At 37.5% G+C, this 25,556-nt stretch overlaps 1 protein-coding gene across 7 annotated transcripts in view; it reads right to left on the bottom strand.

The window, feature by feature from the left end:
* Window positions 1–25,556, bottom strand: part of RYR2 (ryanodine receptor 2) — an 827,636-nt gene that overhangs the window by 176,150 nt on the left and 625,930 nt on the right. For 6 of the 7 annotated variants that reach the window (XM_059882653.1, XM_059882647.1, XM_059882648.1 and 3 more), the window contains 6 exons: window positions 18,044–18,121; window positions 16,294–16,369; window positions 10,832–10,955; window positions 10,154–10,269; window positions 6,852–6,916; window positions 4,324–4,445 (listed from right to left, as the gene is read on the bottom strand). In XM_059882653.1, the coding sequence (XP_059738636.1) occupies window positions 4,324–4,445; window positions 6,852–6,916; window positions 10,154–10,269; window positions 10,832–10,955; window positions 16,294–16,369; window positions 18,044–18,121 (581 nt within the window). The remainder of the gene's footprint in view (window positions 1–4,323; window positions 4,446–6,851; window positions 6,917–10,153; window positions 10,270–10,831; window positions 10,956–16,293; window positions 16,370–18,043; window positions 18,122–25,556) is intronic. The other variant, XM_059882652.1, reaches the window with a different exon arrangement.

The raw sequence follows: 25,556 nt of genomic DNA, 5'->3' as shown, positions 1-25,556 counted from the left end.
TCAAAGTATTGGAGTTTCAGTTTAAGCATCAGTCCTTCCAATGAACATTCAGGACTGATTTCCTTTAAGATGGACTGGCTAGATCTCCCTGCAATCCAAGAGACTCTCAAGAGTCTTCTCTAACACCACAGTTCAAAAGCATCAATTCTTCAACACTCAGCTTTCTTTATAGTCCAACTCTCACATCCATACATGACCACTGGACAAACCATAGCCTTGACTAGATGGACCTTTGTTGGCAAAGTAATGTCTCTGCTTTTTAATATGCTGTCTAGGTTGGTCATAGCTTTTCTTCCAAGTGACAAGTATCTTTGAATTTCATGGCTGCAGTCACCATCTGCAGCGAGTTTGGAGCCCCCAAAAATAAAATCTGTCACTGTTTCCATTGTTTCCTCAAAACTACTTCTTCTGAAGTATCTTGCTTTCATTAGTCACACCAGCATTGTTCTAACCACTCAGTACAGAAACTTCAGCCCCACGTCGGCCTTCTCTTGTTTCCCTGCCACAAGACTCATTACTGAGGCACGCTGGTTTCCTCCTTCTGTGTTTCTCACACCCAGCCTCTTTCTGTGTTAATGTCTCCTCTGCATTCCCAGCACTTTATATATGGCTCCAACGTCACTCATCACAATGTAGTATATGGCCTAGCTCTATATGCATGTGTCTACTCAGCTGTACTTCTAAGTCCATTAAAGCTAGGAACTGTGCCCTCGTACCTGTGTGTTTATCCTCAGACCTAGGATAGCATCTTGTACCCAGCGGGCATTCAGAACACTTGCTGAACAAACCCAAGGGTGGCACCACCTACTGGAGGCATCTCTTCTGTTACAACAGCCTGCATCCCTGTCATAGCTCTGAACGGCTGCTGTGGTCTCCTAGCCATGCTGCTGCTGCTGCTGCTAAGTTGCTTCGGTCGTGTCCGACTCTGTGCGACCCCAGAGACGGCAGCCCACCAGGCTCCCCTGTCCCTGGGATTCTCTAGGCAAGAACACTGGAGTGGGTTGCCATTTCCTTCTCCAATGCATGAAAGTGAAAAGTCAAAGTGAAGTCGCTCAGTCGTGCCCGACTCTTAGCGACCCCATGGACTGCAGCCCACCAGGCTCCTCCGTCCATGGGATTTTCCAGGCAAGAGGACTGGAGTGGGGTGCCATCGCCTTCTCCGCCTAGCCATGCTACTCTTATCAATCCTACTTTTGCTGCCAGGCTGTTCTCAAGTCTTCTATTTAAAAAGCATTAATGTCTTCTTAGTGCTCATGAATTATTTTTAAAATGTTTTTTTTTAAAAAAGAAAAATGACATTTTATTCTGGCAGTTACTATCAATTACAGTGTTCCATAAGGAATCTATATAACCTACATTTCCCCTAAATGACCCAGCTTCTCTCTTTATGTTGTTTTCTAGAAAATATCCCCCTTTCTTAATCTCTGATCTGCATGTTTCTAAGATCATCTTTGACTGTCATGACTTCCATACATCTTAGCCCATCCATACCCATCCAAAGCAGTCTTACTTTATTTGGAATCCCATAGCACTGCTTGGCTTTCTGCTACTGGAACTATATGTATTCCCATACACTTAGCCACTGCCATGAACACTCCTGGAGTACAGCAGAGCAATAAATGCTTGATATATAATTTCTAGTGCCAGAAGGTATTCAAACAACTAATGGGAACAACTTGGTTTTAACTGTGGAAAAGTTAACTTAGACCCACTCAACTATAGCTACACACAGCTATTAAATCATGGCAATGCTTATTATGTGTATGAAGCTATGCTTGTATGTTCACAGTAGCAGGGTCAGTTTTTTTTAATCTATTTCATTCTTTTTTTTTTTTTTTTTTTACTTATTTTAGTCACTAAAGTAATACTTAGCTGAAGTGGTACAAAATCAGATTTATAAATTTCAGTGATTCCACTTCAACATGCCAAAGAAATTGTTTGTTTTCATTAATGTGGCAGTGATGTTGGTTATTTTAAAACATAGTTTTATGATTATTAAGGTAAGATTTAAAAACTTAGAAAACACATAAAAATAGTAATACAAAATCTACATGTACTACATAAAGAAAACTACCATTAACAATAAATTTATCCCTTACCACTACTTTTCTATACCTAAAAATTTAGTTTAAAAAAAATCCAGATCAATACTATTTGAACATGTATTTTATTTTTTAAATAATTTCCCTAAGTTGTCACATATTTACATCCATCATCATTTTAATGACTGGACAACATGTACCATAATTTGCTTATCATCACCTTATTCATTTTTCCACTCTGAGTTTTTTTTCTCTCTGAGCTTAAGTTCAACCTATGTTTGGCACAAAAGTACTGTAAAGAAATCAGTTACTTTTCCTATTATATCTCTTATTTCTGTGTGTTGGAATTTTAATGGCATATATTTCTTTTGGAAGTGCTCATTGGAGAAGTAAAACTTATCAACCCTCTTTCCAAGAGGTGAAGAAAAATTTGAAGATGAAATCATTAAAAACTGGGGAAGTATTACTATAAGGGCCCCAAACTACATTAATGGAGGCTAGCACAGACTCATGCTGTTCTTCTGATTTATTATATGAGGGATATATTTGGTAAAGGAAAATTAGTTACTTCTATAACTAGTGAATTATTCTCAGAGTAAGACTAAAACTGAAATGACGATAACAAAACCCAAAAGGGGAGGGGAAAGAGCAGAATTCACACATTTGTTTAAATTTCCCCCCTATATTCTCTAATTATATTGTGTTCACTTATGTAACTGAATGTCATTAAATTAACACCACCTGTAAGAACAAAGTTTCTGTTACAAAAGGCTAACTGGCCAGAGACCACCGGGTGCTGTGCAGCTGCCTTGGTTTTGGTGCTTAAGGTAACAGTGCACTGGTGTTCTTCCACCTACGGTGTGCACGCAACTGCCCACAGGGGGACACGGGGCCAGCGATGTGGATGAGTGCATGTATGAACCGAGGCGGGAAGGGTCCCCCTCTCTCCCAGAGAAGACGGAAAGAAGGCCAGGCCCAAGTGGGCAAGGGATGAAATTTGTATCTTGGAAAATAGTTCTTCCTTCTCTTTTCTTCCGGTAACACAGTTGGTGTAAACAAAGTAAGCCACTGGGATGGATTCTCTGTTATCTTTATCAGCTTCACAAGAACCTTATTATTTGAAGAAGTTTGGAAACTTTTTTAATGCTGTTGCAATCCTACATCACATAACTGGCTACTTATTGGTTGGTAAAACAGGCAATAAACAAACTCAAGAGATGAGCTTAAAATCCCACCCCCAGTGTTATGTAACAAAGGAATCTTATTTATTCTTCACCCTCTGGTGGCAGGCTATATTCAATCTCATCTCATTCTGTTCAATAGGCTGATATTGCACTGCCATCCAGCATATTATTAAAGTCAAGTCCATGCTATGACTCTAAAACTGCTCTAAAATGTCTTAAAAAAAAAAAAAGAGGCTTGTTTTCCAAGCAAGGTACTGTTGACAGATACATAGACACTGTGAGATAATAAATGCATATTCTTTTAAAACATTAAACCTGTGATAATTTTGCTAAACAGCAATAGATAGATAAAAAGAAAGTGAAGTCCAAGGAAATCCTATATTCTGCTTTATACAGGGGACTCATTTTCACAGAAATTTTTTTTCAATACAATCTATAAGCTTGGTATAGACTCCTGAGCAGTGTAATACAGAAGCAGACTTTCTCAGGAATTGATTCTCATGCATCCTAACTTCTGGCAGAATTTTTAGGACTCAGACTTGAAATTGCCAGCAGAATCACAAATCTAAAGAATACTTAGGTTTAAACATAAATGAGAAAGCACTGCTAGGATGTAGCTTGAGTGGTGTGAATGGAAAACCTCAGAAAGTATATATGTTTACATCATTTTATTCCAGGATAGGTCATAATTTTTTTCATTTAAATTTATAATTACTGTAAATGAGATCTTGCCCTCCTGAAAAATACAGGCCGGCAAAAATATTAGATTTGAAAAAACTTTAATGAAACCAATGTTAAGAGCATCATTTATCAAAAATACTAATATACTAATGTATCTCTAGCCTCTACTTGTGCATTCTGAACTGTGTATTTTATTCCCTCAACTCAGTATTATATTTAGCAGTAAAATATAAGAAAATTCAATACCTAGAACACATGTATTAACTTGCCCAAACCATCATCTTTGTAGTATTTGATTCCCAGGGGCCAAGGAAGATGGGTGAACACTCTGCATGCTCCTACTTCAAGATCCTGAGATACTCTTTCTCAAATGCAAATACACTTAAACAATAGTCTTTATTTTTATAGCTGTTTACCTAGTCACCATTTCTTTCTCTTTGTTTGATGCATGTCCTCCAGAACAGAGAGGTCTGCTTGCTGCAGATAAGAAGTATAAACGGTGGTTTTTGAAATACTGATCAATTAAAGGAAGAACGACCTGAAAGAAAGGAAAAGAAAACAGATCTACACAGTGGAATCTTTTGGGGGACCAATGCATGCTGAGTCTTTGGTGCAGCCAGAGCTCTGTTCACATGCAATGAGTCCCCAACATTCACAGCCATGCCAGTCAGCACCATTTCAGAGTATCCCTCTCTGCTCTCTCCAGTCCGTGCATGTGTGTGTGTGGCGGGGGAGGGGGACGCAGGAGTAGGTTGGAGTGGGGTGTCATTATGAAAAACACACTGAATTTTCAGTGTTTGAAATTAGTCTCAATACATTCTCAAATGAAATAGTCTTAATATTTTCACACACTGCAGTTTCGTGCCCAAAAGATTCAAAGGCAATCAAGGATGACCTTCTATGGAGTCTCTACTATGTCTGAGGACTGTATCTGACATGCTATAATCCCATGTGTCCCAGTGACCACTTTGTATGGTAGGTGTTATCAACTCTGTTTTCGAGGTTGAAGATGGAGATGAAGATAACTTGAGATGAAGACAGTGAATGATTTGCTCAGACACATCGCCACTTACCGACTTACAAAGTTCTTCATCCCTGGCCTTGATCAAAGCCTACCTCTCAATTCTGCACTCTAATCCTGCTGGCCTTTGTCCAATCGCCCCTCCCCCATCCACAGGCTGTATACATGCCATGCCCTCCGTCTGAAATGTCCTTCCCACACCCAGTAACCACCGAGTCACTCCACCCCTCCTGCAGGCCTCAGCGCAGCAGCACTTCATCAGGTAAGCCTTTGCTGGCCTATCACGGACATAAACTCCCCATATCCTCTGGTCCTCTAACATCATTTGCAATTTTATATTTTATTTGTGTGACTTTGGATTAGTCTGTCTCCCTAAGAGTCTATAAGGTGCATGAGAGATAAAAACATTTGGGGGATTGTTTAAACCCCTCTCTTGGCCTCTATGATCCCTGCTTGCTCTGTTTCATTTATCACTGATTCACTTGTGCCTAGGACTCTGCTGCAAGCCTGCAGCAAGCATTAGATATATATTCATTGAAGAAATAAATGAAAAAGGTGATAATAATAGGCATTATCAGTATTTAGACTGTAGTCTAAATCTAATTTTTTCCTACATGGTATATTTTAAATAATATATTTATTATTTTTTAATAATAGGAATACACAAGTTTCCAGTGATCTGCCTAAAAAGTTGTGACATTGCCTGAACTTAGCAACTGACATATAATAGGTACTCAGTAAATATGTGAATGAATGAATCACAGAGTGAGTAGAAATTAAGCCTCATTAGGCATCTGCAAACAAAATCACTAGGAGTGCTGAGCACGCTGGCAATGGTATACAAGAATGTATTCTAAATGCATGATTAGAGGTCATGAATACAGCATTTCTTGATTACTGGTTATCAAGGAGGATTACACCCTAGTAGAATAGATACCTAGCAATGTGCAGCCTAAGACAAACTTCAGATGACTGATACGGACTTTGGGTGCTATACTGAATGGAAAGAACAGACAGGAGAAATTTCCCTTATAATAAAGAATAACAATTCTGAAAACAGAAGCCAAATATTACTCAATCAAAATAACATGCCATTTTACAAATGACCACATACAAGTACTTTGAAAGGAACCTGACAAAAATAATCAGGTCTTCAGGTTAACTAAAACATGTTGTAAATAGGAAAGCGTCCCAAGGGAATTCTGTCTTTGTGACACTGAATCTACATCCTTGTAGGCTAATGTATGACACAGACCAGACACACAGTAAACAGTGAGTAAGTGAATGGACCCAACGTGGAGACTCTGCAACTCTTCATCTCTTTCCTGTACTGGCTGAAAGGAAGTCAGGAATGTTTCAGACATAGAGCAGAGTTTTGCTGAATTCATATTAAGTGGAATAAATAAAAATGATAGGCTATACTCTAACCACGAACAACTGATCCTGTCTGAGCTTCAGTTTTCCTTTTCTGAGTAGGACTCAGGCTTCACAATAAAGATTCTATACTGTAGGTTATAATATAATCATTAAAAATTAACTCAGGCTTTTCCTCTTTAATGAAGAAATATGCATCTAAAATTTTAAAGTCAGATCAATATTCAAATGTTAGGAAGTAGCTATTTCTCCTTTATGTCATATGATGAAGCCAAAAAGAGAGAACTTTGAGTCAAACTTCATAGAGAACAAAGTCATTTGAGGAATACCGTACAGAGAGCAGAACAAGTTATTTTAAGTATGACCAAGGATGCTGGGAGCAAATTTATCCTACATGATTCATGCAGTTATTTTCGTGCCACAGAATATTTACTAAGAGGAGAATTCATATTTGTAGACAAGTGCATTCTGCAAAGAGGCGACTATCTAAAGAGTATATTTGGTAAACAAACATATTGAAGGAAAAACAAGACAGATTGTATACTGTACTTTAGCAAAGAACTTGATTTCTTGTTCATAAGGGAAATGTTCTCCTTTGCTTCTGCTGCCACCATCTGTAGACATGAAGAGTTTTTTAGGTACATGTTGCACTTCAAACACTGCAAAATATTCACCCAAAATGCAAAGTTCAGAACACACTGCTAAACGTGTTACCCTCCTAAACTGAACACAAAGAGAGAAAGGTTAACCTTAGCAGTGTTATTAATGAAAAAAAAAAAAAGATGAAAAATGTACCCAAGTCAAAATAAAAAAGCTTTTGAGACAGCCCACACATGTGGTTACAATCACAAACTTCCGATAAAACTCTGAGATCTTATTAACACGTACTGAGAAAACTGGAATAAAGTAAAAAGTCCACATTTTTAGCAGTAAAATCCCACATTTTATTTCAGTGAGAAAGAAGCTCACAGGGGTAAGAAAAGTGAGTAGAGAAGTGTTTTTAAATAAACAAAATTCATTAGATTTTAACACTAGTCTCCAATAAAGACAGTTACTTCTTGATGTGACAAAGCTAAAGCTATTAATATTAATATGCCAAAGGAAAAATTGCAGGAAGCCAGTGCCTGTGATGAGGGGGAGGACTACAATTAGAATACTAGGTTGGAAAATTAACATTCTGCTAAAGAACAAAGAAGTTCACCAATGTCCAAAGATAACCTCCACAAGCAAAGGAAAAATCCCCAAAGTTTCCCCATGTATAGAAAATGAGTTCAAGGTTAAGAACTGATTGACCTAATGTATTTAGCTTAAAAGGTGGCATTTCCTCATTCCCTCATGCATACAGAAGAGATTTCATGCATACTGAAGAGGTAGTAATAAACTATAATAATCACAATGATATGCAGAACAGATTGGAGAGCTAAGAATTTCAGAACTGGATATAAGGATTTAGTAAAATTTGGAAGCAGAGCTTCCATATTTTATAAGAATCAAACTGACTTTTCCTTGAAAAAGTTCTTTTGCAAACAGAAATAAAAACAATTCAAAATAGGCTTTTAAATTTTTAAAGACACAAATCTGGCATAAGTTTTAGATAACCTAGGTAATATTTCGTAAAATGAGACAATGATCTTCCCATGAATAAATAAAAGAAAATTATGTATTTTTAACATTTAAGAGTTTCATTTTTTAAATGAACTTGGCACTAAATCTCTCTCAAACATTTGCACAATGGTTCGATCTACCTAAGAGGCTTCTCAAATAAATGTTATTCAGACAGTATTTTGTACCTATCTAAATCTTACCACACTTCAAAGCATTAAATAGGAAATATTTTTCCATTAATTACACATTTTAATAAAAATGCTTATGCAGAAACTATGAAAGGATTTGGAGAGAGTATGATCTATGATATAACACAAAAATTAGAAAAGGCACATGCATATTCTTATCGGCACCATGAGTCTATGTTTAAGAATGGCTATATTAAAGATGTGTTGCAAAGACAATAAAGTGAAAAATAAAAGGAGGTATCATAAAAATTTGGGATTTCCTCTAACAGAGTTCTTATACATAACTTGCTTTGCGGTCACCTGAAAAAGGAACGACTAACATCAGCAATTGTAAACAACCAAACAAAAAACTAATTTTGTTGGGCTCTATACTAATCTAACCTTATTTGTCCCCAGAATTCTGTTTATAAGACCTTCTCCTATAGAAAAAAAGAAATGTGTGAAGTAGGTGAACTTGCCCTGTAATAAGCTTCTCACCACTTCTTAGACAGAAACACTGTCCCAGCATGTTTAGTCAGAAACTGGAATATAGCACGACTAAAGTCTAAACAAATTTCATCCTTCAAAGTTCTGTTTCTGTTATCCATATGGAGGCAAGAGAAAAGTTTGTTTTTCTTGTTCCCTTCTCCAAATGATCACTCTTTTTTCCCCTCTTCTCCTTTCTCTGGTCAAAACGAAGGCTGGATGCCAGAATTGCTGTTCATTCATATACTCTTAAATGTGGATTAGAAATGTCAACATTTAAGTTTGTGCATAAAAGCTTCAAAAATTCACCATGGCCTCATACTTGTTCTTTGGTGAAATATCATTGAGGGTAATTTGGCTATTAGTCAGGATGACTACCATATTTTAAAAAAATATTGATGGATGACATACAAAGAGATTGCATATTATGGATTAGTTTATATAATTGGTCTTTATGAAAAAGTTGGTGAAGAGATCAAAAATATAGCATTTGTACTGTAGATAAGGAGGCAGGTTGAAAGACAGGAAGGTTATTTAAGAGACTGATGCTCAAACTGAATATCTCTAATCATATCTGGGATCCAGGGACCCAGCAACAAGAAAATATCAGAGCTCAAATTTCTATAAACTTTAATCTGATGCTATGCTGAAAACTAAGCATAAATCCTAAGATAACAGCAGCAAAAAGAGCCCCTGGTTAGGAGGGATCTTTTGCTGATGTATTGCTATGAGACCTAGGACTATGGACCCCAAGGAAAGGGGCTGAAAACCAAAAGAATGTGGGTTAAAAAAACCAAAATAAAAACAGAAATACAACCCTAAAAGTGGAAAAGAAAATAAGATGACCACCAGCAGAGCACACAGTTTTTCAAAAAGGATAAAACTCTACTCTTTATATCGAATACCAACCAGTGGCTGGAAGGGGATCTGACACGAAGGTAAGTCATTAACAACTTGAATTTTAATTCAACAATGCTGAGGACAAACACAAAATAAGAGAAATGAGAGGAGGCTGTCTTGATGATCTGATTCAAATCTACGATTTAAATTAAGGAGTTCTTTTTGTACTTAAATGTCACTGAGCCAGATGGGGAAGAGGTCTTTCCTTTCACCCTAAGAGGATAATAAAGTATTCACATTGCTGATACTCTAGTACAAATGTGTGTTCCTGCAAAGGCTAAACTTGAGGGCTTTCCATTGTCTAGACATTTGGAGAATCCAAAGAGTTTTAGTTCCTTTTTTAAAAGAGCAGAGCAATTAATTTCATAAGGAAGGATTTAACTGTACCTTAAAATTTGATGTCCATCCAATGTATCTTTCAAAATGAAAAATCAATGCCAATATACATTTTAAGGAGAAAAGAATTGCATGTTAGAATTTTTTTAAAGTTCTCAAAATTTACCCATCCTTAAAAAATGAGTTTTCCTATTGACTTTTAGATTCAAGTTAATATTAGGATTGATATAAAAATGTTTACACCATCAGGGAACAGACCATAAGCATCCCAGTGGTCTATGCTGTTCTAGATCCTGATGTTGTAAATAACAAACATAACAAAAACTGGGCTGTTAGTAACAGGACCATGGTACCTACCAAACTCCAGGATATACTGATGGGCCTCGTCTACATAGCGAATGAGTTGCTGAAGGAAACTATAGGCAAACCGTTTCTCAATAGAAGGTGTGTCCAGTTCCAGGTCTTTGAACCCTCTAGGATGGCAAAAACAAAAAATGGAAACCAACATCTAAGAAAGATTATTAGAAGGCAAGGTAAAAACAAAATATATTTTGTTAAATATCTACATACAGAGAGGTATCTTAACATTTTACATATAGCAATATATACATTTATACACAGATATTGATACATTTGCAAGGTTAGCTAATATTTTATAGCTAAAAATAAATTATAAAAAATACTTTGCATATGATAAGAAGCTGTAGTTAATAAATATTACTACACAATAAGATCTTGCATTTCAAAATACAGAGTGTCATTTCTGCCTAGAGATTTTGCCTAAATGATGAACGGAGACTTGACATAAAAAGTGTAGGGAACTCAATTATATGGCAGCTAAGGGCATTAATGTTTTCAACATGTATATTTTGAACACGCTAAATAGAGCTCTGACATTTAAAGAGGCCACGGAGCTCATTTTCAGCATTAAATCTGACAGGGCTAATTGAATATTCAGTCTTATAACAAGTCTTATAACAGTCTTATAACAAGTCTTATAACACCTACTTATAACTGGAGTAGGTGTGCTTTTACCTGGATACAGCATAGCCATTGATCTGCAGGAACTTGAGGATGTCCTGTGCTTTTTCCCTATCCTTGGCTTTCTCTTTGGCTGTCAGTGTATCATAAGGTACCAGTAGGGGATGGTTTCCACCTCCTAAGAGGATGTCAAGATGAGAATACAGCATAGTATTTAGAAAATAATCTGAAATGAGATATGGGTGCATTTGGGCTTCCCTAGTAGCTGAGATGTAAAGAATCTGCCTGCAATTCAGGAGACCTGGGTTCAATCCCTGGTTGGGAAGAATCCCCTAGAGAAGGGAATGGCTACCCACTCTAGTTCTCTTGCCTGAAGAAGGACAAGAGGAGCCTGGCAGGCTATAGTCCATGGGGTTGCAAAGAGGTAGACACAACTGGGCAACTAACACTTTTACTACTTTTACAATAGAATTTTCACTTTCACTACAGAATTCCTGGTATCCTCTAAATATACATAGGATACACAGGACTCATCCAAGACTTTCCTGTCTAGTGCCTTTAATGCTCCAATTAATTTAGAAAACCTGTTCAAAAAAAACTATGCATATGCTGTCTAAGATGCAACTAAAATATGAACATAAAGACAACTGTAGTATCAAGTGCCAAAGACATCTACAGTCACACAAGAAGGAAAAAGAGGCCATGTTTTCCTTCCTGCTCAAATGAACTCTGAATGCAGAGTGTACTATGCACTAAAATTTGCACAGCCGGATCCAGTAAAATTACAAGGCAGGTTTCAAGCAAAATGCTTCATTTTCTAATGCACAGAGAAAAGAGAAAAAAATTGTCTTAAATATGTAATTTTCACTATGCCTTCCAGATCAGAAAGTACTTTATTGTCTGTGTTGTTGTTGTTTAGTCACTAAGTCTGACTCTTTTGTGCCCCATGGACTACAGCCCTCCAGGCTCCACTGTCCATGGAATTCTCCAGGCAAGAATACTGGAGTGGGTTGCCATTTCCTTCTTCAGGGGATCTTCCTGGTCCAGGGATCAAACCTGGGTCTTCTTCATTGCAGGCAGAGTCTGCCATTGAGCCACAGGGAGCCTACTTTGCAGTCACATATTTCTAAACACACAAAACTCAGATTGTTAAGGTACAAGTTGATTGCTGTTAATTATCTAACAGAAGTAGCATATGTAATTGATGGACTTGGAATTCTGGCAAGAATCTAAGTTTCTAGCATACCTCTTCTGATAAGAAATACTAAAAGCATTCTTTTAGATTTAAAAATTCTGGGAAGCACTTAAATTTTTAAAAACCTGACCAAGAGAAAACCATTTATAAAATTATAAATTTTGTAAAAACGTTTGCAAAAATTATAAAAATTTCAAAAGATCGTATCCAGATGTAAAGATCAGGTACAAGGAGTACTATTAGAGAAGCAGCAAAAAGAATAGCTTGGTATGTCCCAGATTAAAAGTTTACAAAACACGTAAAGGAATATATTTTATGTGGGATGCTGAAATTCCTTGAAATATAACTGCTAAGGAAACTCCAGAATAAAAATAACTGAAATGACTATTTTGTTTGAATTACAATGAAACATAAAGCCTATGAAAAGTCCAATGGGGTTAAGTCAGGAGTGCCAGAACAACCATAAATGTTGAATTGACCCTCAAAAAAGAAATAAGCAAAGAAAAGGACAAAGGAGAATATGCCATGCTCTCCTAGAGCATGCTTGGACTGAGAGTGCCATCTACTGAAATATAATCACGCAATGAACCTTCTGACCATTAGGTGACACTATTTGATCGCAAACGCAAGGGGCAGTCAGCTGATACTCCACTGATATGAAGCATATTAAGAAGCCGTCACTTATTTTACAGTCTGATACAACTATAACTGTCAATAGACTACAACTGTCATACGATAATACTAATAAACATTTGGGGACCAGCAAGAAGGATATGGAATAAATTACTAAGCCCGCTGAGGACAAATCTGACTTCTAGCATATTTTATGAAAAAAAGTCATAATGTAAATATTTAATTTAATCACCCTGCAGTTATGACCTATTTTTGAATGCAGTTCTTCATTCCTAGGGAAACTAACAACTTAATTCATAATCCCCAATGATTTAGGGATCAGACAGTAACAGATCATTTTGGGAAAGGTAGAGAGGCAAGGGAGGTGGGGGGAAGGGGGCAAGAGAAAGAGAGAGACAGAGACAGGGAGAAAAAGAAAAAAGCTTAAACTTTAAAAATCCTAAGGACACAAAGGGATTCCCTTGCAGCTCAATTGGTAAAGAATCCTCCTGCAATGTGGGAGTCTGGGGTTCAATCCCTGCATTAGAAAGATCCCCTGGAGAGGGAAATGGCAACCTACTCCAGTATTCTTGCCTGGAGAATCCCATGGAAAGAGGAGCCTGGTGGGCTACAGTCCATGGGGTCCCAAGAGTCTGACACAACTTAGCAACTAAACCAAGGACACAGAGAACCTTCAGCCTTAGATAGGGCAGATACTTAAAGTCAGCCAGCAGACTTGAAATTATGTCCTTTGCTGTGCCACTTAGCTAAAGGGAGTGGACTACCTTGATCTGGCCCATTTATAAAAGATACTGTGTGGAAGGGAAGTAAAGAAACTAGCTACACTTGAGAGGTGAATAAATGTTTAGTAATTTCTAGGATTCTGCCTCAAACATACAGCACCGGCCGAGTGCATTCATTCATGCGAAAGGGTCAAAACTGCTTGATACCTCTGCTTTTCTTGGCTTCATGACAGATCATCAGAGCCCAAAATACGTGTTAGTAGGAAACAAAGAATAAAAAGGAATGCTAGCTGTTTCCATTTTTCACTGACTGGGGAGCATAGATAAAATTTCTTGGACTTTCACTCCTTTATTCTATTCCTGATATACTCCTTAAACTGCCTGATTTCCCCCAACTCTGCTAGATTCTTCAAGGAGGTTGGGAAAGCACTAAGGAACAGACAATCTGGGAGAGTAGAAGAGGAAACTTTCTCCAGATTTCTCTAAAGTGGATTCATCTTCTGTACATAGATGTAGGGATGATAAAAAGGGCCCTGGGTGGGGCCAAAAGAAAAGTGGGTGGCTTCAACACTGATTTTCTTAATTGCCCAGGTATCTGAAAGATTAAAGGGGTATTTCAAGTTGTTTCTTTATTCTCTCTCTCAAACATCACACACACACACACACACACACACACACACACACACACACCCCATCACCACGCCCTCCCCAAGAGCTACATGCAGTAGGTGACAGGCCCCTGGTACACTTCCACCCAGATCTTCTTAAAAACAGAAGTACAGTTGTCAAGACATGAGTTGGCTTTCTCCAGGAGAGAGACAAAGTGGAGAATAGACACCTGGAGTTTCTGTCCTAAAACTGTCCCAGTCTCAAGCCTCTCTGGTTCCAAGACTCATTTCTCCCTTCTATCAGCTGCAATACTTAAATGCCAAGATCCAGTGCTCTGCATTTCAACACCTGTCCTACTAGTCTGCTGTTTTAATGCTAAACAACTCACTGTCTCCTTTGAAAGGAGTAAGAATTCTAATTTTGCCACCTCATCTTTTACCCTTTGCTGTAACTATGTTCGTGTTTCCACACAATGAATTTGAATCAAGACAAGCTGGATGCAGAGGTATGGATGCCTCATTTACAAGTGATATCCTTCAAAGAAAACACTGATGGCAGGGCACTTAATGGCTGGCTCAGAAATTAAAGGATAATGATGACTTTGTAGTGCACTTACTTAGAAGGGAGTAGTAAGATAGCTGCTTATTACTTTTTTTTTTAATTGGCGTATAGTTGATTTACAATGTTATGTTCGTTTCTGCTGTATAATGAAGTGAATCATCTATGTGTGTGTGTGTGTGTGTGTGTGTGTGTGTGTGTGTGTGTGTGTATACATACATATACCCTCCCTCTTGGACCTGCCTCTTACCCTCCCATCCCACCACTCTAGATAATCACAGAACACCAAGCTGAGCTCCCAGCAGTATACAGCAGCTTCTCACTAGCTATCTATTTTGAAGTGAAGTGAAGTGAAAGTTGCTCAGTCGTGTCTGACTCTTTGTGACCTCATGGACTATATATAGTTCATGGAATTCTCCAGGACAGAATACTGGAGTGGGTAGCCTTTCCCTTCAGAGAATCTTCCCAACACAGGGACTGAACCCAGGTCTTCCACAAAGAACCTGAGGGCAGATTCTTTACCAGCTGAGCCACAAGGGAAGCCCAGCTATCTATTTTACATATAGTCTGATTAATTACTTTTAATCATAACCAAACCATAGTAATTGAAACATACTTAGAAAAGAAAAACTAAATTTGTCATGTAATTTGCATATGGAACAAAGAGTAACTTTGTCAACTAGTTATGTGGACAATGCCCCAAGAACTTTACTAAGTGAAAATACTGCGACTCTGCTCTCCATCCATCCTTCCATCTATTCATACATCTATCTGTCAACCAAAGAGCTGATCATTCATTTTACAAACATTTATAGGATGTTTCTAGAAAAATGGGCCTAGCCCTAAGCCAAATTCTGGAAGAGGCAATTTTGGTACATGAAATTCTCTCTGTTCATTCCTATGACCAATTCTAATTTGTGTGATTCTGTTTCCCAGTGCTTAGTACCTGGTACTATCCTCCAATGAAACCTATTCCTTTCATTATGAAATATTCTCACTCTTCAAAATGATCTTCCTCCATACTTTTACCTATATCAATAAGTAAGAAATAGAGCTTCCTGGTATCCAGAGCTATACAATAAGGATGACAAAAATCATAAAAGTTACAGCCCTGAGCGTGAATTATATTTTCATTGAGGAAAAGAAACCCACATAGAAGATAATAAGAGAACACACACAAACATAAACAATATGCATATAATCTAATGCTGAATAAATAACAATGAAAGAGATGATCAGTACAAGATGCATGTAACTGAACAAAATATTAATGCAAATATTACATACTTATTTTTGAGAAATATAATTTTCTTAATAAATTAAGAAAAGATTTTAGAAATGACTAAGGGAATATTAGGTCATTTTAGTATTCAACAAAAACAGCAGGAAAGGGCAAGCAAAGGCATGTAAGAGACAGTACGCAACTGGACTGAACAAAACAATGAGGCTGAGGATAGGAGATACAATGAAATAAGAGAAATATTTAGGCTGGGGTGGAATCATTGAAGGAGGTCTAATTAATTAAAAGGATGACAAATATAGATATCTACAGGCTAAAATGGGCAAGAGAGACCATTGGATGGGCCATCAAAATTCTGAGACATCAGGAACTATATACTGGCAATATGGAAATCAGGAAATAGCATTTCCACCTTGAAACTATTATAACTATATTTGAACCATTCTAATAAACTAAAGATATAATGAGCTCTTGTGCCAAAAAGACTACTTTATCCTTATTGTATGTTCATAGACTCAACCTCTGGTCATTTTTTAACAAGGATTTTTAAAAATATTACCTTTGGCCTCCAGTTCCAGTTTCTTTTTCTTTGCCCATATATTATGGTAGTTTTCAGCCATCATTTCTGCCATAGCCTTAAACAAACAAAATATTTTGCAACTAAGTTATACTTTAAAAGGATACTAGAAAAAGATAATTTTTGTTTCCAATATGTAATAACAAACATGTTTTAAATGAGTAAATTATAGTGTGTTAGTGCTAAAATACATCTAAAAGAAAATTATTTATAATCTGAAATTTCAAAGGTTTCTAATGATCTGTGAAATTATAAAGTAGTAAATAGCCACAGATGATTCGATGGGAAAGGTCATTGTTCTTTGAAATGTTTAAAGACACGTGTTTTATTAATTTAATAATGAAACTTCAAACTAGCTATAGACTTTAAAAATATGTCGGTTTACAAGTTTTTATTTCAATTTCTAAAGCTTTACAAGATGATTAAACCTTACTGAATGAACACTGAACACAGGGAACATCCAATGAACAGACTGAATGAATGTCTGTCCCAATCCAGGTGAGAGACCTTGGAGGCTCATTAACTTTTTCTGTGGCCTTTGGACTTTGACAAGATTACCTCTAAGATTCCTTTCACTTAAGACAAGTTTACTATGTCATGTTAATACATTCATACCAGAAAATGACAAAAGGGAAGCCCAAGATTTAATAATCTTAGATTTTTATCTTGGTATACTTACTTCTCTAGGAATGATACTAACAATGCCAATATCATTGTGTGATCATTATATTGACCTGTCAACTTATGTCCCATGGTAACAAATTTTATCTTTTCACTCAAATCAGGCATTTCACAGTAGGCTCCTTATTGACAAAAGAGAACTATGGCAGGAGCAAGCAAAATGTTGTCAGTTTGGTTAAATAAACAACTTATGGAGAAGACTCTTGAGAGTCCCTTGGAATGCAAAGAGATCCAACCAGTCCATCCTAAAGGAGACCAGATCTGGGTGTTCATTGGAAGGACTGATGTTGAAGCTGAAACTCCAATACTTTGGCCACCTGATGCAAAAAGCTGATGCATTGGAAAAGACCCTAACGCTGGGAAAGACTGAGGGCAGGAGGAGAAGGGGATGACAGAGGAAGAGGATGGCATCACTGATTCAATGGACATGGGTTTGGGGGGAGTCCGGGAGTCGGTGATGGACAGGGAGGCCTGGTGTGCTGCGGTTCATGGGGTCGCAAAGAGTCGGACACGACTGAGTGACTGAACTGAACTGAACTGAACGGCAGTCTCCAACCTTTTTGGCAGCAGGGACTGGTTTCATGGAAGAAATTTTTCCATAGACTCAGGGGGTTCAGGATGATTTAAGCTCAATACATTTACTGGGTACTTTATTTCTATTATTATTATATCAGCTCCACCTCTAATCATCAGGCATTAGATCCCACAGGATGGAGACCCCCGACTTATAACACATATTTTTTCATGAGTAATTAAAATGATCTTTGAGCATTATAAATTACTGATTTAGTTTCTTCTTCTTCTATATAATTATATTAGGGTTTTAAAAAATAGATATGATCTTTAAAGAAAATATATTATTTGAAGGAAACACCCTGAAAAAGTTCTATCAACTTTCACAGCATTAAAAGCTTAGGGTACATAATCAATAAATTCCACGGACCTTCTCTATGATCAGTACATTCAATAATTCATGCTGTAAAATACATGCAGGAAATGCATGTATACTTTTTAAAAATGAAATTTGCAGAGTATTTTTAAAAGTACTTACGTGCAGATCTCTGGATAGTGTAACATTGCTCATGTCAATGGCTCGTGGGCTGTACCCATGGGCGGCATCTACAGAAACCTAGGTAATTTACAAAAAATAACATCTCATGAGAAAACCCAGTGGAGAGAGATTTAAGAGTTACTTTGAAAATATAAGGCAAGTAAATTCTCAAATGCACCATCTTCTCAGATAAAACGGGCTATAGCTAAACAAGCAGATTTTGCAAATGTTATCTAGCAGATTAAATTATATTTGGGTGTCTGACAATTATTTCAGGTTGAACAATACATCCCAATATATTGGGGTCTGCCAATCCAGAGAGTTAATGTTCGGGATGTGCACAATTCTGAAATATTACTCAAGTCAAAGGATAATTGATTTCTTGAGTTTCTTATAAATTCTTATCAGCTGTAGTGAAATTTACTTCTCCTCACACAAATACTAGCTAATCAGAGATCAGTATTTATAAATGTCTTTATAGGCCAAATAGCGAAGCCCAGGAAAGCAACCACTCCAAAGAGGACGGTGACTGGGGATCATCTTTGGAAACCAAAATCGTGCCTAACACAAAATCTAAAATCAAAAGCATTATCTGCTCCTTGCTACCACCCGCCCAGTACTAACCTCATTTCACATACCATACCCAACCTGGTTGCCCAGTCCAGACCCATGGCAACCACCTCTGATTATTCCTCCTCAATTGCTATTATGGATCAGTCACAAAATTCCATCTCTTCTACCACAAAAACATCTCTGCTATACAACCGCTTCCCTCCATATCCACTGTCTTTGCTCTAACTTAGATATTTAATGTTTTTGTTTTGTGGGATGTATACAACTTATTCTAAGGAGTTTCTTTCAGCCTTCTATCTCCCCTTTCTCTGATTCCTTCTCTACTCTATTGTAAGAAATATACTTCTAAAAATATTTATTGCGTTATTCCCTGAGTTATAAGCCTTTCCACAGCGCAGTAAAAATCTGCAGGCCTGGACTAAGTCGTATTTGTCTTAGTATTCCCAGAGTCTGGCACAGGCCATCTTTCATCAAATTAGGATTATAAAATGATTGCCAATCTCACAGATATTGAGATAGAGCAATCATATGTCTTACAACTAATAAAAAAGTATTAGACTCTCTGCAACTTTTGTTGAATAAAGGAATAAAATACAGCTGATGTTGATAACATTATTTGTTCCTAAAATAAAATTCTTAGTATTTAATATCCTCTTAGACCATGTTGCTTATATAACTGAAACATATATCCTCTTGGTTTTACATTGAATTATTGCGACTGATTTAAAGAATGCAAGTAGACATCTCTTTATTCAGAGAAAGATTCTTTTAAAAGTTTTCATCACCTGTTTCTCCTCTTTACATATGCAGAAATCAGAAGACTGGCCAATTTCTTCTATAATCTCAAGTTACCTAGAATATGTACCCATTCAGAATTTAATTAACTCTAGTCTTCTTAGCAATAATAATAACAACAAATAACAATCACCATGTGAATGGTTATATGTAAAGCATATAGATTATTTCATTCAAGTTTTAGAACAACTTTGAAAAGGAGATATTGCTATTTGCCACTTTAAAATGAGAAAGAAAGTGATTCAGAATAATTAATTTTAATGACCATGATGTGAATAGTAAACAGCAGAATCAAGGTTTTAAATTAATTATATCTGATGCCAAAACACTTCTCCAATATCTTAAAATGGCCCCCTGTGTCCTGCCTGATTTGTCTCCTGAGACCTCTCCTCCCATCTTGCTGTTAGTCCCTAGCTCCAACTTTACCGCATTCTTTGCTGTTTCTCACAAAGTCAGGCTACTCCCACACCTCAGAGCACGCGGATGACTTGTCACATTCTTCCCCTGGATATGTCTAACTCTCCCAGCTCTATTCAATTTATCTTCTCCATGAAATCTATTCTGATAATACCATATACAATTGCAACTCATCCCCACAGGTTATTCAGCTCCCTCCTCTACACTCATAATCTGCCTTTCTATGCGGGTTTCTTTTTCCAAAATATTGATCATATTGTGATATAACATGTAATTTACTTAAATCTATTGTTTACTTTCCCCATAAGCAGGAAACTCCATGAGAGCAGAGGTGTTTGTCTATGTTGTTCAGGGAACTATCTGAAAAGCTTAGGACAGTGCATGGAACATAGAAGGTGCTCACGAAATATCTACTGAAAGAATGAATGAATTATTCCTCTGTCCTAGCCTATATTTTAGTTCAAGATAGGTAACAAAGCACAAGCTGGAATCAACATTGCCAGAAGAAATTTCAATAACCTCAAATATGCAGATGACACCACACTTATGGCAGAAAGCAAAGAACTAAAGAGCCTCTTCATGAAAGTGAAAGAGGAGAGTGAAAACGTTGGCTTAAAACTCAACATTCAGAAAACTAAGATCACGGCATCCAGTTCCATTGTTTCATGGCAAATAGATGGGGAAACAATGGAAATAGTGACAGGCTATTTTTGGGGGGCACAAAAATCACTGCAGATGGTGACTGCAGCCATGAAATTAAAAGACACTTGCTCCTTGGAAGAAAAGTTATGACCAACCTAAACAGAATATTAAAAAGCAGAGACATTACTTTGCCAACAAAGGTCTGTCTAGTCAAAGCTATGGTTTTTCCAATAATCATGTATGGATGTGAGAGCTGGACTCTAAAGAAAGCTGAGCGCCCAAGAATTGATGCTTTTGAACTGCGGTGTTGGAGAAGACTCTTCAGAGTCCCTTGGACAGCAAGGAGTTCCAACCAGTCCATCCTAGAGGAAATCAGTCCTGAATATTCATTGGAAGGACTGATGCTGAAGCTGAAACTCCAGTACCTTGGCCACCTGATGCGAAGAACTGACTCACTTGAAAAGACCCTGATGCTGAGAAAGATTGAAGGTGGGAGGAGAAGGGGACGACACAGGATGAGATGGTTGGATGGCATCACTGACTCAATGGATGCGAGTTTGAGTAAACTCTAGGGGTTGGTGATGGACAGGGAGGCCTGGCATGCTGCAGTCCATGGGGTCACAAAGAGTTGGATACGACTGAGTGACTGAACTGAACTGAACTGAGGTAACAAATTTTATTCATCCTCTTCTCCTTCTTAGGTTAGAAGCTTATTTTAAAAATTTGTTTAAATAATGTATATTCTACATGCGTGATAAAAACTAGATACAAGAAAATAAAATTGGGGGTAAAAAGTAACTATTAAGAGCCTATGGAATACACCTTAAATTGCCAGAAATGTCCTCCTTTTCTGCTGATGTGACTATCAAGTCAAAATTTACCAGTTTAGCACCTCGAATCAGATCTCCCCACTTCTAATTCTGTCAGCATTTTTACACTCATTCTTTTTTATTTTATTAAAGTATAGTTGATTTACAATGTGGCACTAATTTTGCTGTACAACAGTGATTCAGTTACACACACACATTTATATATATTCTTTGTTCACATTCTTTTCCATTATAGCTTATCCCAGGATACTGAGGATAGTTCCCCATGCTGCACAGTAGGACTGTGCTGTTTATCCATCCTGTCTGTGTATAATAGTTTGCATCTGTTAGTGCAAACTCGCAGGCCTTCCCTTTCCCACTCCTTCACCTTGGCAACCACAAATCTATTCTCTATGTTTGCACATCTGTTTCTGTTTAATAGATAAGTTGATTTGTGTCATATTTTATTGATAGATTCTACATATAGGTATTGGAGAAGGCAATGACACCCCACTCCAGTACTCTTGCCTGGAAAATCCCATGGACAGAGGAGCCTGGTAGGCTGCAGTCCATGGGGTCGCTAAGAGTTGGACATGACTGAGCAACTTAACTTTCACTTTTCACTTTCATGCGTTGGAGAAGGAAATGGCAACCCACTCCAGCGTTCTTGCCTGGAGAATCCCAGGGATAGGGGAGCCTGATGGGCTGCCGTCTATGGGGTCGCACAGAGTCGGACACGACTGAAGCGATGCAGCAGCAGCACATATAGGTATACACTCTATTCTATATTCTATCAAGTTATTGGCTTTGTCTATGCCCATATATTATCTTAATATGCAAATTATAAAATTGTAATTGAGTAGTAAATTTCCTGAAATCATGCTTACAATGATCATAATAAGGTCCAATGTTGACTGCAACATATGCTCACCACACTCTTAAGTGATTTGTAAGCATTATGATGCAATCCTCACAATAATCTTGTAAATTAGATGCTCTTTGCTGTTTTATTTTTAAAAGGAGAAAACTGCAGCATAGAAAGGTTAAGCAGTGTGCCCAAGCTCATAAAAAAGCTATCTACTCAACGGCGAGGCCAGGATTTCAAACCCAGATCTTGCTGAGTTAAATACAGGCCACTTCTGCCTTGCAGACACAGTGCTGAGTCCCAGCAGAAATAAATGAAGTGTACTGGCTCAGAATCATGTCAACAAGTGATTTCAATTCATCCAAGTAGATAGTCCTTAATATAAAGTGATGCCATCAAAAGTGTTCCTTAATTTATTCAAGAGTGTACCTATTACATAATAGAAAATATCTTTATAATCACATGGGAAATCAATACTGGAGAGAGGAACGACATTAAGAAGCTTAGCAAGATGATAACTGAAAAAGATGATAATACTGTAACGTTAGTAATTAAGAAATGATAATCCATTTTAACATTTCAAATTATATTGGATTATGTTTCAATAATGTTAGGGTGAAAACAATGACAAGGATTATAAATATATTTGCAGCATTTGCTGCTTTCTGTTTCTGACACTGATAAAAATATTCTTTCTTTACTAAAAGTCAAAGTACCACAAACACAAACAAGCTCTTTTATTTACCTTTGAAAAAATGCTTCCTGACATTAAAAATATGTAAATAATAATGGTAATCATGAGTTACCATCTACTGAGGTAAACAGATTAAGTAATATGCCCAGCAGTTTATTTCTACAGAGTGGAAGTCCCAGGATTGAAGCCTACCTCTGGGGCTGTCCCTCTTAATCCATACGTCTAGCATAGGCACCTCCTAATATTTTTGAATGACACAGGGGGTTTAACAATATATGTCATATATCACACATGTCACTGAAAATCAGTAAGACTTAAGTGATGGTTATATGGGTATCATATAAAATCATATTTATTGAGGGCTTAATGGGCACTGAAAACTACATTACGAGCTAAAGGGGAAGTAAGGAAAAAAGGAAATAAACACAACATAGCATTTTTTAGCACTCTCGAGAAAAGTTTAATTCAGCAAAACAATAAATTTTCCTGGGGTTAAAGAAAAAGGTAATCCTTTTCTGACAATGGATTGGTTATAGTTTATACCTTATAATTTACAGAGTCTGTAATGACTTTCAATGTTTTAAAATCAGTTTCTTAAATCTGGGTTAAGATTTTATATCTGACATGACCCAGAACCATTTTGGAGCTTGTTATGTTTCATCGTCAGTTACCGGTTTTTTTTTGTTTGTTTTTTTTCAGGGGTGTTTGCAAAAGTATGCAACCCATAAGTTACGTTAATCTTCAGGTGAGCATGGCTAAAATCATAGAATGACCCTTTGCTTCTCTTCCTTTGTTGTTATTCGAGAAATATTCTAGAGACAGGACAGGGAGAGGCTACTTAGCAGTCGGCCCTACCCACTCCGATGGCAGTGGTGAGAAAACATTTGGCAAAGGCAGCAACAAGAGAATGGAGTTCCCCTCATTCTGCTACAGCCCCTCCCTTGGCTTCTCTGGGCTGTGCTCCGGCATGCTATATAGGCCCAGTTTTTTCTGGCTAAGAGAAGGTCTTTTTTCTTATCTGCCTTCTACCATTTCTACTCTTTAGTACTGGCTCACAGAATTGGGACCATTATTATTTCAAAGGGCATGCTCTCATTCAACACATGCAGTTTTAAATTAGAGCCCATAATTTTTGCTATCAAGAATGGGGGAGAATCTGTTTCCTGGCAAAGCTTCACATCACTTCCATTATGTAATAATTTCCTTATTTCCTATACAATTTAGAGGGGAAAAAAAGAAAAACCCAGATAATTCTATTCTCTGCACTCTGAGTACCTTGTATGTATCACTAGCCTAAATCTTATCATTGGAGTAGGTTTAACCTGATTGTCTCTAACACCAAACTGTGAGTCTTTTGGAACACAATCAGATCTTATTATCTTTATATTCCTATGGCCCAGGACTCAGTTTGTGCTCAATATTTGTTTAAACAGATTAAAACAAAATGGAATTTAGTTAGAAATATGTGCAATCATGATAACAGGAAAAGTATGCTTTTACAAACCTCTATGTTCATGATACTTAAGAGAATTTGATGTAAAATATGCATCTGGGCTACCAGATGGTGCTAGTTGTGAAGAATCTGCCTCTACTAGCAGGCAGACTAGGAGGAGACACAAGAGACCCAGGTTCGATCACTGGGTCAGGAAGATCCCCTAGAAATGGAAATGGTACCCCACTCCAGTATTCTTGCCTGGAAAATTGCATGGGCAGAGGAGTCTGTTGGGCTACATTCCACAGGGCCACAAACGGTCGAACATGACTGAGTGACTGAGCAGAGTAGGCCCAAATCAGAACTTAAATCTATTTAACAGTATATTTCAAATGTGAAGCATGCGAAACACATGCTTTGAGTGTCTTCATTTTCTTTCTTCAAAAATGTTATCAATATAAATGGCAACAAAAAACACAATATTTTGGCTAAACCAAATATAGTAACCCAAGCAGTTTGAAAGAGACAAGGTCAGGTTTAGCTCCTAGAAGAAATCAAAGAGCCAGCTGGTATCTGGTCAAGGAGAGGTTCTCTTCCAACAACAGAGACAACTCTACACATGGACATCACCAGATGGTCAGTACCAAAATAAGATTGATTAAATTCTTTGCAGAAGATGGAGCAGCTCTATATAGTCAACAAAAACAAGACCTGGAGCTGACTGTGGCTCATATCATGCTGCTGCTGCTAAGTCGCTTCAGTCGTGTCTGACTCTGTGCGACCCCATAGACGGCAGCCCACCAGGCTCCCCCGTCCCTGGGATTCTCCAGGCAAGAACACTGGAGTGGGTTGCCACTTCCTTCTCCAGTGCATGAAAGTGAAAAGTGAAAGTGAAAGTGATGTCACTCAGTTGTGTCCGACTCTTCGTGACCCCATGGACTACAGCCCACCAGGCCCTCCGTCCATGGGATTTTCCAGGCAAGAGTACTGGAGTGGGGTGCCACTGCCTTCTCTGGCTCATATCATGAGACCTTATTTAAAAATTCAGACTTAAATTGAAGAAAGTAGGGAAAATCACTCAGGCCATTCAGGTATCACCTAAATCAAATCCCTTATGATTACACAGTAGAAGTGACAAACAGATTCAAAGGATTAGATCTGATAGACAGAGCACCTGAAGAACTATGGATGGAGGTTAATAACACTGTTCAGGAGGCAGTGACCAAAACCATTCCAAAGAAAAAGAAATGCAAGAAGGCAAAGTGTTTGGTACTTTGCCAACAAAG

The sequence above is a fragment of the Bos taurus genome, chromosome 28, assembly GCF_002263795.3.
Source record: "Bos taurus isolate L1 Dominette 01449 registration number 42190680 breed Hereford chromosome 28, ARS-UCD2.0, whole genome shotgun sequence".
Lineage (NCBI taxonomy): Eukaryota > Metazoa > Chordata > Mammalia > Artiodactyla > Bovidae > Bos > Bos taurus.
This window is presented reverse-complemented; position numbering and strand designations above follow the sequence as displayed.